Source organism: Gallus gallus, chromosome 1, assembly GCF_016699485.2.
Source record: "Gallus gallus isolate bGalGal1 chromosome 1, bGalGal1.mat.broiler.GRCg7b, whole genome shotgun sequence".
Classification (NCBI taxonomy): Eukaryota; Metazoa; Chordata; class Aves; order Galliformes; family Phasianidae; genus Gallus; species Gallus gallus.
In genome coordinates, this window is record NC_052532.1 from 54,754,297 (window position 1) to 54,772,237 (window position 17,941).

General features: G+C 42.7%; 2 protein-coding genes across 2 annotated transcripts; one reads left to right on the forward strand and one right to left on the reverse strand.

Annotated features, from left to right (window-relative positions):
- The first annotated feature begins 13 nt into the window (after positions 1 to 13).
- C12orf73 (C12orf73 homolog) lies at positions 14 to 1,291 on the forward strand. Its single transcript, NM_001135572.2, has 2 exons — positions 14 to 142; positions 389 to 1,291. The coding sequence occupies exons 1-2, from the start codon at positions 35 to 37 to the stop codon at positions 482 to 484; spliced, it is 204 nt and encodes a 67-aa protein (NP_001129044.1). The 5' UTR covers positions 14 to 34; the 3' UTR covers positions 485 to 1,291.
- Positions 1,292 to 5,286: 3,995 nt separating this feature from the next.
- HSP90B1 (heat shock protein 90 beta family member 1) lies at positions 5,287 to 15,136 on the reverse strand. The gene is made up of 18 exons (NM_204289.2): positions 14,982 to 15,136; positions 14,543 to 14,642; positions 13,725 to 13,866; positions 13,532 to 13,648; positions 12,916 to 13,247; positions 12,024 to 12,135; positions 11,218 to 11,337; positions 10,607 to 10,723; positions 9,995 to 10,132; positions 9,835 to 9,912; positions 9,689 to 9,754; positions 9,148 to 9,417; positions 8,687 to 8,932; positions 8,284 to 8,420; positions 7,845 to 7,923; positions 7,589 to 7,744; positions 6,962 to 7,060; positions 5,287 to 5,557 (listed from the first exon to the last, which is right to left on the reverse strand). The coding sequence occupies exons 1-18, from the start codon at positions 15,028 to 15,030 to the stop codon at positions 5,528 to 5,530; spliced, it is 2,388 nt and encodes a 795-aa protein (NP_989620.2). The 5' UTR covers positions 15,031 to 15,136; the 3' UTR covers positions 5,287 to 5,527.
- Positions 15,137 to 17,941: the final 2,805 nt, after the last annotated feature.

Below are 17,941 nucleotides of genomic sequence, written 5' to 3' on the forward strand. Positions count from 1 at the left end.
CGGCGCGCCACTTGACGGGAGATGGTAGGCCGCCATGCCCGCCGGCGTGCCCTGGTCCACTTACCTGAAGACGCTGGCTGCCAGCATGCTGGCCATGTTCGCAGGAGCCGAGGTGGTGCACCGGTACTACCGGCCTGACCTCGTAAGTGCTGCCGCAAATTCAGTAATTTATAAGAGGCAACGGAACCTCTCTTGCAAAGCATGCTTTGAAATTGAAGTCATTTTCCGAAGAGGAGATAGGTAGATGTTGCAGATGTGTTGCTTGTAAAAATTCGCGTGCTCTGGGAGATGCACCGACAGGTTGGATATAATGCCGTCTCTTGCAGTGTTTTTGTGAGATCAGTATTTGTTCTTGCACAGCAGTGACATCTTTCTGTGTCTTTAACAGAGTATACCTGAAGTACCTCCCAAGCCTGGAGAGCTGAGAACAGAGCTGCTGGGTCTGAAAGCGAGGTCAAAAAAAGCTGAAACGTCCCAGCATTGACTGCTGTTTGCTTTTTGCGTTTCGAGAGCTACGTGGGTTGCTCAACAGTAATGCCTATTTATTTCCATGCAAACGACAGCTGGCACAACAAGCACAGTAAGGAGCTGCAGAACAGTGTCTCTCCACGTAGTCGCCACCATTAGTCAGTCTGTGTGGGTGAATGGATGGAGGCACTCTTCATGTCACGGTGTAACAGCTGTGTGTGGCCATCAGGAACGCGGCTTGTCTTCCATGTCGCCGTTGGTACTGCTGAGACACGGCACCCACCGCCTCACTGTGCTCCCATCCACTGGTTGGTCTCCGTGACCGTTCACAAGAGTTGATGGATGTCACTGTGTGCATTTTTTTCCACCTGGAGGAATTCAGTGACAACACCTTTGCTTCATATGCATATGCACTTCCACGTCAGATGCCGTTGTCACGTTGCCCCTCTGCTGTCATCTGTTGCACGGCAACAAAATGTAGCAGAACATTGATGAGAAGGTTCAACCTCTACTGCTACACCACCACCTTCTGCCTCTGACATCACGGACCAACATAATGGCACAGGAGGCGTTACTTTTGGAGCAGCTCATATAGGACACACTAGAATGTTTGCTCAACTCTCTCAACTGCAGAAGTCCATACGTGAAATACTTAAGCTTTTCTTCTTCCTCGAAAGCAGAAGTATATGCAGCATACGTTAAACATAAACCTACGATGAATACTGTTAAAAGTGTAATATGTTGTATACCAAAATATGTATGATTTTGTTTAATCCTGATTTGCAGTGTAAATATTCTTCAGAATAAAAAATGTGAACTCGTGCTTGGCCGAGTCTAATGGAGTTTGAAACTTCTCAGCTGATGTCTTGATTTCAGCTGGGATAATCTTCCTGCTAGCTGCTACGGTGCTGTTCTTTGGACTTAAGATGAGAATAATGCATGTAACAGCTGCTGAGTAGTGCTTATTACACCAGGTCCGGGACATTTTGGCTTCTCCTGCTGCACTGCCAGCAAGAAGCTGTGGATGGGGGATGGGCTGGGAGAGGACATGGCCAGAACAGCTGCCCCAACTGGCCAAAGTGTCAGCATTTGGCTTCCCAGGAAGGTGTTACACACAATGGGTCCTGCTCTCCTGGAAGTGGCTAAACAGCTTCCCCTGCAAATGAAGCCCTTGTTTTGCTTTCATACCTGACTTTTACTTTAGCTAGTAAATGCTTTTACATCAATCCTTGAGTTTCCTTGCTTCTACCTTTCTGATTCCCTCCTCTCCTCCACTGAGGGGCTGTGAGTGAGCAGCTGCACGCTGCTGAGCCATACCTGGGTTACACCACAACAGCTGATTTGCGAGGAGAACAAATTCAGCCTCTTGAAAAGTCAAGTTCTATGGCCAGGCTTTAGTCCCAATGAGCTCATCTGTTCTTCTCTAGCAGAGCCCCACTGAACTGTTGGCATTTCCCACCTCTGTAGCCTACAACTCAGTTTTGTTTAATGTAATTTAGAATGTAATACAGAAAACTGTAGCATGGACAAAATATGAGTTTCTTCACTGGAGCACACAGGACTCGTAGTACTGGTTAACTGCCACAGCAGCAGCTGCCTTGGCTTTGTATTAGACAGGAAGTCTATTTTGGGCTAAGAGGTTGTTTCAGTTAAAACAGATGACACCAAAACCATGTGTATGTACTCCGTTACATATTATGGCTGCTTTTGATAGTCATGAATATTCAGAAGTCTGAAATAGCAAGTACAGGTTTACCATACGGACCTTACAGTCTCCCCACAAGAATGAACTTTGGTTCTTAAGCCCAGAACTCAGGGAAGTGTACAAAGTCAACACACTACAAAGAGGGCACACCTCTCTCCTTTTGAGTGGCTCCCAGCAGGAGGGAAGGGCTGGGAATTGCTTTCCCCTGGGGAAGGTACCTAAACAAGGCACGGGGTCATGCACAGTTCTCACTGAGGTAGGACTTGGGAAAGAAAATCACAGGCTGACCCACACGGCTAGGAGGTAAAAAGCTCATTAATTGCTTTTGACACAGTACCCAGTTCTTAATAGCATAGGGGTCTGCAAACAGTTGTCCCAAGTGTTTTTACATCTGTTCCAGCTGTGAAGCATATGGAAATTTACCTATGCTTGTGTAAGGTGGGATCTGTTTTCCTACCCACACACAGCTGTTGGCAGCTGATGATCCAGAAAAGCAACTGAGGAAGGATATTATTCTCTCTTCCCCCACAGAGTTCATGCTGCAGCCTGTGCTATGCATCACTAGAGCACAGCCATCTTCATTAATGAGAACAGCATAAAGGAAGTATTGATTCTATCTCACACGCTGAGTTCAAGTAAAATCAATCCAGTGGGAAACATTTTACTAAGCTCAGTAGCATGGGGACTTCTTTCACTGCACCTAAACAAAGGCAAAGAGGAGATTGACACTGCTCATCTCAGCACATCTGAGAATAAAGGAACAGTATTTTGTTCCTGTTCTAGCTACCAGTGTTTTTGCTTATCCCTTTGAAGAGTCAGGATTTAAGCCTTACCCTGAGTTACACTATCAGAGCATTACCTCCATCATTCTGCCACTGCCTTACAGCATGAAATGCGTTCTACTTCAGATCGAAAGGCTGCAGGTTTAATCACATCCATTCAGCTCTCTTTTTCCCAATGGCTCCCGCTGCTGATGGATATGGAGCAGCACGGAATACATCTTAGCTCTGGGGGAAAATCACTGCCTCGAGTGCCCATGTAGTGGCAGCAAAGCTGTCTGTACACCAGGTTTGAACAGCAGCAGTGGCGCTCCCCCGAGACAGTACAACTACTGCAGGAAAAGAAATGGCCTCAGTATGACTGCAAAGCTGCTTCCAGCAGTGATGCCATTCGAGAGTTGACAGAAGTAACTAAAAAAACCCACCCCAAACCTTAACAACTGCATGCTTGTGCCTATTGACAGCGAACACTTGTCACTCGAGGGGAAAGAAAGCATCTGGACCACAGCCATGTTGCACATAATATCCTCAGATGAGGAAGAAGCACAGAGCATGACTATGAAGTGCTCTCTTTATTATTTCTAAAATGCAATCAGGGCATCCTAGAACCAATCAATGCAATGAGAACTTCAGCCACAGAACAGAGCAAGCTTTGTTTAAAGTCTACAAGGGATTAACAAATTCAAGTAGCCCAAACAATCCTACGCTTCTACTAACATTTGTTGGATTCCTGAGCTGCAGTAACAGACATAGAGCAGGCCTGAGCCACAGCTGCTCCTCAGGCTGGTCAAACACAGCAGAACACTTCTTACACGTTAATGGATGTTTGAGTTCGTATTTCAAGCTGTAATGTTCCAACTTCACAAAGATTTCTTAAGGAAGCAGTAAATCAAAACCTCAGAAGCAGCTGATTGTTACAGAGCACAAAATGAAGTTGCAGCTGACATACTAAGAGGACTGTGCCTTAAGTGCTGCTCAAAGCAATACTGCAGTTGATAGGGTTACCTGCTGGATGGCACTAGTTGGGCCATTCAGCTTCCTGTACCAACACGTAACTGTATTTAAGACACTAATGCAGTGAGTTAAATATAAACAGGCAAAAACACTCCTTTCACTCAATAAATTAAGCTCCTGTACTAGCATCAAACAGCATACTTTATTAAAGTCTATGCCTCTGAATAAGCCCTAACTCAGTAACAACAAACACTAGCATGTGGTATTTGTTCTTATTACATGGAAACAGTGTGCTTCGGCAACACAAACCTGGTGAAAGCAAATGGAGAGATAGAAAGCAACCTCTTCAGCTTATTGTTCAGATGCCTCACCTAATTAGAAATGTTATTTAGATTTCAAGACTCCAAGTTTACTCTTTCACATGCCTATTTAACAGCTCTACTTGAGTCAGTCCTCTTGTAGAGTACTACTAGAGAAGAAGGCTACTAAAGTCAATGTAAACACTGCCCACCAACCCCGTGAAGGTTTGTTTCAAAAGCAGAGGCACCAGTGAGAGAGCGTAGTGCTTCATCTAACCACATAAAGCTAACACAATATATGGAACAAGGCGGTGCCCCCCAGCTCAAACTCCACATATCACAGTATTGCATTCGGTGTCAACAGATTTAGCTTGTATGAAATTAAGTACTTACAGTGGTTCGTCACAATAGGAGAACAAAGAGTTCAACAACTAACTGCCAAGAACTTCAACATTAAAAAAAGAAAAGGATAAAGTAAGACTACTGTAGCTGTTAGGAAAGCTACTTGAGTTAAAGGCAGGGTTACTACAGTGGAACACATTATCTCCCAGAGAGTTGCTCTTCAGACCCTCAAAGGAAATTACTTTTGCTCATCTCAGCAGTGAAAGCTACCACTGCCTGTTCTGTAAAGTGCAATCATGTCACACAGTCCAGTACTAACTGTATTTCGTATTCGTTTCAGAGAGCCTGCTACAACCAGCACTTTGCTTACAGAGTTGCTTTTCCACAAAAGCTCAGCTTCAGTTTCAACACTATTTTTGAACACCCCACCAGGTGACAGTAGTTAGGCAACTTCTTAAATATTTACTCCACAGAGGTTTCCATACAGCTCCCAGATACCGATACCAAGCATACTTGGACAGAACAGTACAACAGGCTGATGAATGCAAAACCCTGCCTTCAGCAGACCCTTGTGGAACACACAGCAATCAGGAGCGTGGCTGTGCCAGCGTGGAAAGGCACGAGGACAGCAAACTAGGAGAGCAAAGTGACAGTAGTACGAAGGACCTGAACACTCAGACCGTCCATTTAGTTCTTTGTGGTACTGTGGAGGATGAAGTTAGGTAAAATTTAGAGGTACTGGTGTTTGGGAACATTTTATTTTGTACATGACAAGATTTTACACCAAGTCAGTTAAATAATACAAATTTACATTCGTGAGGAATGTTTTCTTTTTTTTAGAAAAGTCAACTTAAAAAAAAAAATCTCCTTTGCCCTTAAACCCCACACCATCCCTCAACCTTTTCCAGTGGAAAACAAACCAAAATTGAATTCACATCCTTCTCTTGACCTCCCAGTGCAGGACAGTAGGTGAGTGCAGTTTACAGTTCGTCTTTTACATCTGTGGATTCCTGTGGAGGCAAAACAAAGAATCAGAACCTCACTTTTTCTAAGTGCCAACAGTTACAAGAGCTGCCTCAGATTATCTTCACTACTGCTGACACTTTTCAAAGCACTAGCAAATTATCACTAGCAAATAATGCAACTTTTGAAGGTGAAAGCATATTCTTGTTCAAATGACTGAACATCAAGACTTGGCTATTCAAAGTGGGGAAAAAAGCTACTTTCATTCCAGTTTGCTCAGGTGTTTGCAGACCTACAACTGACTATTTATCTTCACTAATTTCTTTAGTGCCTTTCAGGTTCAATTACTACTGTTAATAGCCCCCCATTCATAGAATCACTAAGGCTGGAAAGACCCACAGGATCACCCAGTCCAACCATCCACCCATCACCAATAGCTCTCACTAAACCATATCCCTCAACACAACATCCAAACGTTCCTTGAACACCTCCAGGGACAGTGACTCCACCACCTCTCTGGACAGCCCATTCCAGTGCCTGACCACCCTTTCAGAGAAGCAGTATTTCCTAACGTCCAGCCTGAACCTTCCCTGGTGCAGTTTGAAGCCACTCCCTCTAGTCCTAACTCTACTTGACTACAGCACTGAGAAGTTCAACTACTTCCAGTCAGCAGTCAGAAACCTTTGTGTAACACACAAGTAATCTCATCTAGTAAGTAGAACACAGAGAATCATAGAATCACCAAGCAATCACAGTACTAAGGGAACAATGTAGTCCTAATCCTATATAATCCCCTTGTTACTGTCATTTCATGTTATATAGCTGTGAAAGCACAGTTTAATAGCATCAAAACCAATGCAACAGTACAGTAAGTATAGTTCTTCAAATGTATTCTTGGGCAATCTGACAGCTAATAGCTGTTAGAGATGTTCAGCTACTTTGTGTTTGTGCTGGCCATAAGACAAAGTTACAGGACTCTTCGAAAAGCAACTTCAGCCAGCACACAGAGGTGGGACTTCACAGTGACTTTAAAATTCACGTCACTGAGGAACTGATACTGGAGAGCTCAGCGTAACAAGATATTATTAGAACTACAGATACAACAGCGCTGCCTTGACTTTGGGTTCTAAGTCTGTAGTGCTGTTTGAAGGATTTCAAGCCATGCACCGTCCCGTTTATTGATGGTATTTTGCCCACAAGATATAGAAACCCAACATGTATAAGGAAGGGGATCTGCTGTTTTCTTTAATTTGCTCCAAATACTGAACATACCTACTGGTTTTTCTAAAACAAAATTTATTAAGGAATGAGAAGTAATTTGTGCCACGGTTTTGCAAGAAAAATTTGGAGGACCCAACACTAACAGCTATGGTTACAAAAGACCAAATGAAGAATCTGTCACTGGATAAAATTGCACATGAATATTAAAAGAGTCAGACTTTAGATCTTACCTTCTGTGTTTCACTGTCTTCAGCATCAGCATCCACCTCTTCTTCATCTTGCTCTGCCTCCTCAGCTGCATCTTCAGGCTCTTCAGGTTCCTCCTCCACCTGGAGAAGGGGTCACAAACGTTTTACTTGGTATTCAGAACCGTATCTGCATACAATGTTTACCAGTTGCTGACTAGCTAAATACAGGCTATGTAACCACTGCCAGTTTATAATACATGCCCCAGGCTACTTGGAGGATAAACCAGGTTCTCTTCAGCACTGACACACTATCACATTCTCCCTGGCAGGATGCCCAGCATATATGTTCCTGCACAGCATCACAGGAAGTCCTATACCAACTTATTTTACTGATAGAAAAATGCTTAAGTACATACGAGTTTGGTCTCTAATTTACTCCCATAAAACCATCATGTAAAGACATGGCAATACTTGAAAAGGGTAATGGAAAAGCAGAATCCAGAACTACAAGGAGGACACAAACTTGAAGCAGACTCATTGCTTCCCCAGTCAGGAACTTAACTGGGCTCCTGAGCCCACATCAGCACAGGAAACTAGGTAAGTGCTCGTCTTAGAAAGCAGCTATTTAAAGCCCATTATCACCTGCAACTTGTAAGCAACCCCACTAACCTTTGCATCCAGGTCAATGTTTAAACTCAAACGAAGCATCCTTTCTATTCTGTCTCCATATTCCTTTGTGTCTGGTAACATATATCCTGATCTCAAAGTCGCAGTTTCAAACAACACCACTGCAAGATCTGAAACTGTTTTGTCATCTTCATTTTCCTAATGTGGAAGCATCAAAAAGAAACCACAAGCACAGAGTTGTTAATTAAGCCATACACAGCTACGCAGGCAATGTTTCACACTGCTGTTATTTGTTTACCTTAACTCGCCTCAGCATGTCTTTGATCAGTGGATGTCTGGGATTTATTTCAAATGTCTTCTTCTGGCTAGCATAGTAACTGGAAAAAACAGAAGTCACATCATTAAGTTCTGAAATATCAGGCCCAGCTACACCCTTAAACCCATATATGCTAATAACCACAGTAACAAGTTCATCCCCCGTTACTGGCTAAACACTGAAAGCATTGGAGTTGTGTTAAGTTTTTGCTCTCATCATCAAATGAGATGCAAATACCACTGATGAGCCTTGCTCCGAAAGCAGTTCTACATACAGATAGGCTGCAACATCTGACAACCTGGTAAGAGACCTTAAAATCATGGAGGATCATCTGAACAAGATGGAAGCCTCCTGTGATCCCACCAAGCAAGGAAGGCCATCAACTACATTTCACATCTGCTGCTACATAACTGAAACTTACTTTGTAGATATGTCCTTCCCAGTTTGGTATGCTTGAGCCTTCATGATTCTCTCCATGTTACCAGACCATCCGTACTGACTAGCCACGAGTGCACATGGAGACTGTGTTAGACGTTGAGACAGCACAGCCTTTTCAATCTGTGGAAAGTATGTTTGTATTAGTTCACAGCACCACTATTGTAAAGCAAAAAACTCAACCATACTCACTTCAATACTTTCTGAGAACCCTAAAATGAAATTCTAACTTACTAAGCACTTACTTTGGGAAGATAAACATGACTATTAACCCAGAGAAAAGACCTCACTGTCAGCTCTACGTCCCAAGAATTCACAAGACACTGTACTTTACTTCTAAACTTACAAATGTTACATATGGTAATCACAAATCCACATGACATTTGTACCTTGTCCTTTAGAGCTTTGTCTTTCATCCAGTTCAAGAGTGGTTCAAATTCCTTCTCCAAGGCTTCACGACTCTCCTTGGACTTTTCACTTTCCTCAAACTTAACTCCCTCCTTTGCTACATTCTGAAACCTCTTGCCATCAAACTCTGGCAGAGCCTGAATGCAGTATTCATCTACAGGTTCAGTCAGGTAGATCACTTCATAGCCCTTTTTCAGAAGGCGTTCAACAAATGGTGAAGACTCAGCCTAAAATGGGAACAGATTAAGATGTCAGTTTAACAGCGTTGATACCAGCAGCTACTGGGAACTATACATCTATTTAGTGAACGTTAATACAAGGAGAGCTGAACATATGGTAATATAAGCATGGAATAGCTACATATACAGCAAATACAAAAAGTTCATTATTCATAGTTAGAAAACTAGAAGATGTAACTCTTCTTCCTTCCCTCCTCACATACCTCCTTTCTGCTGGCACCTGCCATGAAATAAATTTTGTCTTGTTTCTCTTTCATTCTTTCCACATATTGGTCAAGGCTTGTAAGGTTACTTTCATGATGGGAAGACTGGAAGCGAAGCAGTTTAGCCAGTCGTGTGCGATTGGAGTGATCTTCAATAACTCCAAGCTTTACATTAGTACCAAACTCTTTCCAGAATGTGTCATTGTATTTTTCTTCTGCAATTTTCTTGATCATATCGAGGGTTTTACGAACAAGCTTCTTTCTGATCACCTAGGGAAAGCACAGGTGTCAAGTTATAGCAGTAAAAACCCTCAATTCAGCCTCACTACTATGAATGGATTCAAGACACTAATCCCAATTTAGAAGTGGAAAGTAGTCTGAATGAAGCTTGGGCTTCCTATACAGTTAGGAATGTGAAATTAAAGTATTAAAACAAAATTAATCAAGCTATTTCTCTGCTAAATCTTGCTAGTCATCTACTTATTCATTTTAAATCAGTCCCTTATTAAAAACCAAAGATATTTAAGACCATCAATCTTACCTTTAGTAACTTATGCTGCTGAAGTGTTTCACGAGATACATTCAAAGGAAGATCATCAGAATCCACCTAATTGAAAGAAATATTAAGTACAGGTAGCAGCCTTTGGATGAACAACCACACAAATGCAAATAAGGTTTAATACTTACAACACCTTTAACGAAGTTAAGATATTTGGGCATCATGTCATGGAAGTCATCAGTGATGAACACTCTTCTAACATACAGCTGAATTAAAAAAGAAAAAAGCCATTATTAGTTTCTTCATTTTTAAGGACAGATCATAGCTGTACGTATATGCTTGCCTTACCTTAATGAAATCACTTTTTTTGGATCCATACTCATCAAACAAGCCACGTGGAGCAGAATTAGGAACAAACAAGATTGATTTGAAAGTTACTTCCCCTTCAGCAGTAAAATGAATGTAAGCCATTGGATCATCGTGTTCCTGTGAAGAGAGGTTTTTTTTTTTTTAAAGCCAAGCATTGGCAAATCAATACTCTTCCATCCATAACACAATGTCACAGTTTGCTGCACAGCTTACTGGACTTTGTGAAAACAGATTCACAATTCAACTGGGTTACTCATGCAGAAGTGAGAGACCTACCATATATTTCTGTTTATAAAAGCCAACCAAAGAGATAATAGTTCAGTAACCAATACTTCACAACATGGTTCTTAACATCACACTGTATTTACATGTGAAGACAATGTGTCTTCTCTCTTTCACTGTGTACAACACAAACATCACTACTCCCTCAAACAAGATAAATAATTAGTTTGTCAGTACTTAAATATAACAGTAAGCTCCATACAAATTGGAATACCACCACCTACCCCTCAGACCTAGGTCAGCATTATCACCCCACCCTCACCAGCAGTAAACCACTCCTTCAGAACAATCTCAAGGCTTTAAGTTTACCTTGGAAAAGGTTTTGTAAAAAGCTTTATATTCATCCTCTTCAACTTCTTTAGATGGTCTCTGCCAGATTGGTTTTATGTCATTCATGAGCTCCCAATCCCAGACAGTCTTTTCAACCTAATCAAACATCAGAATAAATATTCATTCTCAGTCCAGCTTTTAAGTTAGTTAAAGAAACTCCACTAAAGCTGAAACTATAACAGCAGTTCATTAGTACATAATTCATTAACTAGACAATGGACTGAGTATTCCCATTCAAATGTATGCATTAGTTTGAGTGCAAAGTAACAGAAATCACACCCACACTTCAGTGTACCCTACGTACATTTTGCACTCCAGTGTTGCCATTTCTGTTCTACTGCATTCTGAGGAAAGCTTTCCAGTAGCACATATTCAAACTAATCAGTCAGTTCACTCAAATCCACCTCTCACTTTTAGCAGTTCAATGCTTGAACTCCCAAAGATTTAGAATTAATTCCAGGACTACTGCCTCACAAGCCTTATCTTATTTTCACACAAGTTTCATTTACCACCATCTTCCCCACAATGTCAGCTTCATGAAAACTCCCCAAATCTCCATCAGTTACAAATCCTCATCTCAGAAAGCTTACCTTCTTAGTTTTTGGTTTCTTCTCTTCCTCCTCCTCTTCAACCGCTGCTTCATCATCATCTGTTTCTTCTTTCTCCTCCTTTGCTTCCTCCTCTTCAACTGGCTCTTCAACAGTCTCTGTCTATAGAGACAACTGGAAGTGAGGAATGTCTGGTTTCCTACCAGGGATCTTCTAGTATTCTCTGAGATAGCTTACTCTCAGTGCTAGTTTAACTTCTGCTGTCTCTGACCTCCCACAAACATTTGTCAATAGACAGCTACCATTCTTCTGCTGCATTTTTTGTGCATGCATGCTATCCTACAGTACACTGGAAGGTCACTGTTCTCAACTTTCAAGACCTTCAGCTTGATTTCAGGCTAGCAGTACACCAAGAAAACATCCTAAGAATAAGCCTAGAAGTTGAAAGGCTGCCCTATGTTCAGAAGGACACCTAAACTTAAAAGGTTTAGCTACTAAGCAAAGTAGCTAAACTGCCCTGCTTAAAAGCTTCAGCTACTAAACAAAGCCAATGGAAGAAACATCTTTTGTAGTAAACTGTGCACTCTTGCTTCTTTGGTAGCACCGAGGCATAACAAAGTTTCTTTGAAGTATGCCATTTAGTAATGCATTAACTTTTGGACAGCATACAGCTAGTAAAATACTAGCCAGTTCTTTCTTCCCACTGATTTTAAAAAACCCAAAGAAGGAAGAGTCAGGAAATAGACCAGTAAACATTCTATAGCATGCTTTCACTCTTAAAGAGATCAGGCCCTTGAAGGCTATGATACACAGCTCATAGCATACAACACTTGGTAAAATACACTTACCTTGCTGCTCCACACATATATGGGGAAGTTTATGAACTGTGAATATTTCTTGACTAGATTTTTAACAGTGTCCAACTCAAGATAATCAGAGGCTTCTTCCTTCAAGACAAGGCTGAAGAAAAATAAAAGAAGTTAGAAAGCTGAACAAGTACTTTCAATTAGTTTTAGAGGAGATGCATCTTCCCACTGCTGCAGCTAAACTGATTTAAGTTTATGCAACTGTAACTAAACTACTCAATGCTCAGCTATCACTTAAAAATAGTCTCTATCCTTACTACTGCAACTAAAAGAGGAATATTTTGATGCTCATACGATCCATGATGTGTTCTCACTGACTTCATCTGGAACCAGAGCAACAAGATGAACTTTTTCCTGCAAACAAAGGGCACTGTCATGCTGATGTCCTACCTTTCACTGGTAAAAAGTCGTGAAAATGATTTCAGGATGGAGTCATAGAAGGCCCAGATCAAACTCATTTACATGCTCACAAAAATGTAGGAAGATACAGGGCTTTCAAACTACACTGAACCTGAAACTTGTATTGGATTGGTCTGATTACTATATATACTGCAATGTTTCCAAGATGAAACTCTACAGCCACAACTGTGCTGAGAAACTAAATCTGCAGGCAACTGCAACTGTTTGGAACTGCTTGCCAACAATTAGTTGTCAAGGTTCTCATTGTTTCCTTCATTCTATTAGATGGAATGAAGAACTACATTAGTGCATTGACACTCCATCTTTTGCTTGCAACCAGTAATTTGGATGTTTCTATTCAACTGGAAAAAGCTACAATTCAAGAACTGAACAGTACATGTAGTCACAATGCTAAAGTCATCCACGTATCCCAGTTAAAAATAATTCTTGAAACCCAAGGAAACCTAATACTTACGTTATGGTTGTGCCACGTCCCAGAGTGTTTCCTCTTGGATCATCAATCACAGAGAACTCATTTGAATCTGACTCCCAAATATGTTGGGTATCATTGTTGTGCTTTGATGTGACAATAACTCTGTCTGCTACCAAGAAAGCAGAATAAAAGCCAACACCAAACTGGCCAATTAACTCAGATGTCGACTGGCTATCATCCTGCATTTCAGTCATCTTGTTTAAGAATTCACTTGTACCAGACTTTGCAATGGTACCAAGGTTTTTAATCAACTCCTCTTTTGTCATGCCAATACCCGTATCTGTAACATGAAGCATGTTCTTCTCTTTATCACACTGAAAAAAATAAAAAGAGGCAGTGTGACTTCATTTTAAATCTTAAGACAGTACACTACCTAGGAAAAGAGTGAAACTAGTTATTCAAACACGTCTGCCAGCAAAAACTACTATTATCCAGATGAAAACAAGAGTGGTGTTTGATAAAGCTTATTGCTAGGGTCCTGATATAACACTGTTAAGCACTGAACTGAATGAAGTAACCATGTATGAACTTCTCAGGTCCCTGTCACTGCTCTTCAGGAAGAGCATCAATAAGGAATTACATAAGTAACATTTCATACCTTGATTTTAACAGTGAGCTCCTCATTACCAGCAAGAGCATTTTCATCAGTCAAGGATATTAAGCGTATCTTATCCAAAGCATCTGAAGCATTTGAAATAAGCTCTCTCAGGAAAATCTGAAATAGAAACAAGTGGTCAGGAACTCAAGAACACAAACAGTTCTCACAGTTCTAATGTGATAAAGATACTAACCTCTTTGTTCTTATATAAAGAGTTAATAATAAGCTTCATCATTCTGTTAACTTCTGCTTGAAAGGCAAACTTCTCAGATTTTTCTCTGATTTCTTTGATCTGGGATGCATTTAGGCCATCCAGCTGGATAGCTTCTTCCTCTCTGTAAGAATAATGGAAATCTGTCAAGCAGCCTTGCCTACATACAGTTATCATTAATTTTATGACCTGGCAGGAGCAATAACGGTCTAGGTAAGGCAACAAGATCCTCAGCCCCTGACAGAGACAGTGTAAATACGGTAAAATTAAATGAGATTCGCAATACTAGCTAGCCTCACTTGCATAGCCATCATCTACAACTTCAGCAAAAACCCACACATGTGGGTAAGATCACTTTACTTTGTAGAAACGCAGCTAAAAACCACAGGTATGTCACAAAGACCACAATCCTCAACACGTGGTACACTGCACAGCAGTTGAAATCATTTATATGTATAGAGTTTTTGCAATATAAAACATACTCAACACCACTTATACTCAAACATAAGAATAATCCTCTCTGTTTATGCAACCCTCATGCAGATACTGCAATTAGACAAAATCAAGCAGGGGATTTCTGCATCCAAGCTCTCAAGCTCGCCTCTGTACAGAAGAAACAACAGATATTTCCTTAAATACTGTATTTCTCAGAACAGACCGGGCTTCGTTTTGGAAAGGTGTTACACTCCCTCCACTCCAATCTCTGAGGATTTAAGCGTTACTGATGGTGGAACAGATACCCCAAAATCAGGAGAAAGCCTTAATGCCACAAGTAGCTTAGCAGCACCCCTGCTACTCACCTCTGAACAACTTCATCATCAGTTCGGGACCCTTCTCTACTTTTACCCAGATCTTCTTCCACGGTCGCATCCACATCCACCTCCTCAGCGGTCACCGATGCTGGATAGAACGAGCAATAATGAGTCCGGTCCCAGCTCTGCCAGCATCTGTACCCCATCCCTGATGGGCCTGCAGCCCCGCCGGACCCCCAGCCTCCCCCCCAGTCACGGCGCATGAGCCGTGCGCGGCACTCCCCTCCCCCGCTCCCCTGAGGCGCCTACAGCGCCGGGATGGAGGCAACGCTGGCTCCCTCGGGCCCCGGCAGCCCAACGTCTCTTCCCGCGGCCTTCATCCCCTCAGCGAGCGGTAGGCTGAGTACCGTTAAAGAAGATCCCCCCCGCCCCCCAAGAACCCCCACCTCCTCCCACCCGACGTTTCCAGAAAGGCTACAGCACTCACCGGCCAGGAGAAGCGTGCATGCCAGAGCCAGCGCCCACGCTGACTTCATGATGCCGCGGCCTGCTGATGCTGAGAGAAAAACGGCCCAACGCCCTGCCCCGAGCCGTAGAACCCCACCGCAACGCCTCCCGCACCGCCGCCGAACCCGCTGGAGCGGCCGCAGCCCTCCCCCTCCGCCTTATCAACGCGCCCCGATGGAGGGCGGGGGGGGTTCTCCGCGCCTGGCCAATGGGAGCGCACCACGCCAAACATGCAGCCAATAGAGAACGCGGGAGGGTGGGGCTTGGGGCCTACACTACCAATCGTGGCTTTCCATGTGCGGTTTCCTGCGGACGGAGCGTGGCCGGCGTCGATTGGCCGGGAGGAGCCGCGCTCGGCCAATCGTATCCGCGGGGGGGTTTAACCGATACGGCGAATGTTGTTTTTTTCAGCGGCCGACCCGTCAGCGTCCGACGCTGCGGCCGGTAGTCGCAGCTACCGTGGCTGCAGTCAGCAGCTTTAAGGACAAGCTCCACATGGGCACGCCAGGCTCGACTGCTTCCGGGAGCACTGGGGATGTTAACCGGGGACCCTGTTGCCGTGGCAACAGGTGTTTCCGGTCGCGTCGCCCGCAAGCCCCAGTGACGGACGGGGCTGACATAAAGTACGGCGGCTAAGCGCAAGTGGCAGGCTTGCGTGTGGTGCCGCAGTGCGTGCTGGGAGCTGTAGTCCTCACTCGGCGCGCTCTGGCGGGAGCTGTGCACAAAATGGGCGCCATTACATGGCCCGCCTCAGGTGGGCCTGACGTGTGTGCCATGTCCTGGCCTCGGCTCTGCTGCCCTCTGGTGTGGTGTCTGACGCGGCCTAGCGTGGAGACCATCACTGTTCATGTGGAAAAGGCCTTCGAGATTGCCAAGTCCAACCACCCACGTAACGCTACAAAGCCACCACTAAGCCATGTCCTGAAGTGCCACATCCATCTCCTAAATACACCAAGAGATAATGACACCACTGCTTCCCTGGGCACACATTCCCATGCTTAACCCCCTTTTTTCCGTGAAGAAATATTTTAGATTAAATTTGGTGGACTCCAAATCTTCTGGGTTGCCTTACCTTTATGACCATATAATATATAACGTTGGTTTTGAAGGAGACATGGAACTGTTAAATCTCTGTTTTGTGCTCTGAATTTAGAGGTCAGACTGGCACTGTTTGCTTTATGCAGATTACACAGTTTGCTTTCTTCAAAGCCAGGTTGTATTACCCAGGACACAGGTGATACATAGGACTGAGGCAGCTGTGAGCTTAATGCTCTTATGAGAGTTCCATCTCTTTGCAGAGAGGTTGGCTATTGAAAATGACTAATTCCACTGAACTCTAAACTTATAAAAATTGTTTAGCTATTTTAAAGCTATGAACATGCTGTCCAGTACTGCTATCTATGTTTTATTCAGTTAGAAAACCATTAAGGTTGGAAAACACCACTAAGATCATCCAGTCCAACTGTGATCATCCAATCCAATCCTTGAAGCAAATCTCAGTAGAATTTTCACTTAAAATATATTTAATTTCTGCATAGTTTTTGCTTAAAAAAACTCAAGAAGGATTTAAAATTCTAAGTTGCACTGCCATTTAAAAGAAGTCAGAATATCACTGTTCAGGGTTTAATACCAAAGCAAAGCTGTAAGTTCTAAGAGCTAGTAGTACTTCAGCTTGAGAATTATCTACATTAAAGGTCCTGGAAAGCAATTATATATACTCTTGAAGATTGTGTGCAATAATTGAAAGAGTGTATTTAAGTGCTCTATTTGCTCTTTTAACTAGAAAACCAAGAGCATGTGGTGATAAGAGAGAGTATGGGTAATGTGTTTTTCTGTGCAAACAGTAGAGCAAACCTGTTCAGTGCTCTGAGTACAACTTTATCACTTCACCCATCTGCCCTAGGGGAAACCTGCTCTTTTAAACATGCCACATGATTGTGGCTAAAAGTTGGAACTAGCAAGAAGTATTGTTGCCAGAAATGGCTACAGAGAAAAACTGAGTGTTGTTCAGATGACCTGACTGGGTATTTGTTTTAACCAGCTAAATTAGCCAGTTAATCTTCCTAGACTCCATCTGTAATAGAGGGATAGTTCTTTCATTGTACTAGCTGTGGCATATGTCAGGCTCACTCCTGATCTGATTAAGCTCAAGCCCAGCAAAATACCCTGTGCTTAAATCAGCTTATATCAGGTCTAGCATGCACCAGACTGGAGCATGGTAAAGAGCAGGAGTTTATGGCTAGGAGAGGGTGATACCCTTCTGCATAACCTTTCTAGGGAACCTGCTTTAGCAGGAGGTTGGAATAGATGGTCTCCAGAGGTCCCTTCCAAACTATACAATTCTCTCACTCCTTGATTCTTTTGACGATGATGGGCTGAGAAGCCTGAGAACCTGCTTCTAGAAGCCTGGGACATACCTTACATAGGACTTCCAGCCCTGCTCTAGTTTTAGGAGTGGAAAATCCTAACTAAAAGGGTAGCGCTTTCCTTCCTGTACTGTGAAAAGGCTACTCAGCCACGTATTCTACATTTTTACGTACAAACATATTTAGACTTTTTTTTTTTAATATTTTGCAAATAAACTATGTTTTGTTTGTAATTTTTTTCCCCAGTTATAATTAATGTCACGTGCTAGATCTGGATACATTTAATGTTTCCAGAATGCAGTGGAGAGCTATGTGAAAGATGGCTGAAGGGGTATTTAGGTCTTTAGGTGCTTTGAGTGATAGGTGTGTAGAAAAAAAAACCAGTAAGCACAGAGTATTTGCACTGAACTAATGCTCAAACAGAAGACGACTTCACTTTCTTACTTTTTTATTTTTTTGCTTTTCCTTCTGCTTTCCTGGTTTTCTATAATTTGGCAGTTTGTGCAACTGAATATTTGTGCATCTTTCTGAAAAGCCATCAAGGGTCCATAGGTCCTCTTCATATAGTGCTGTG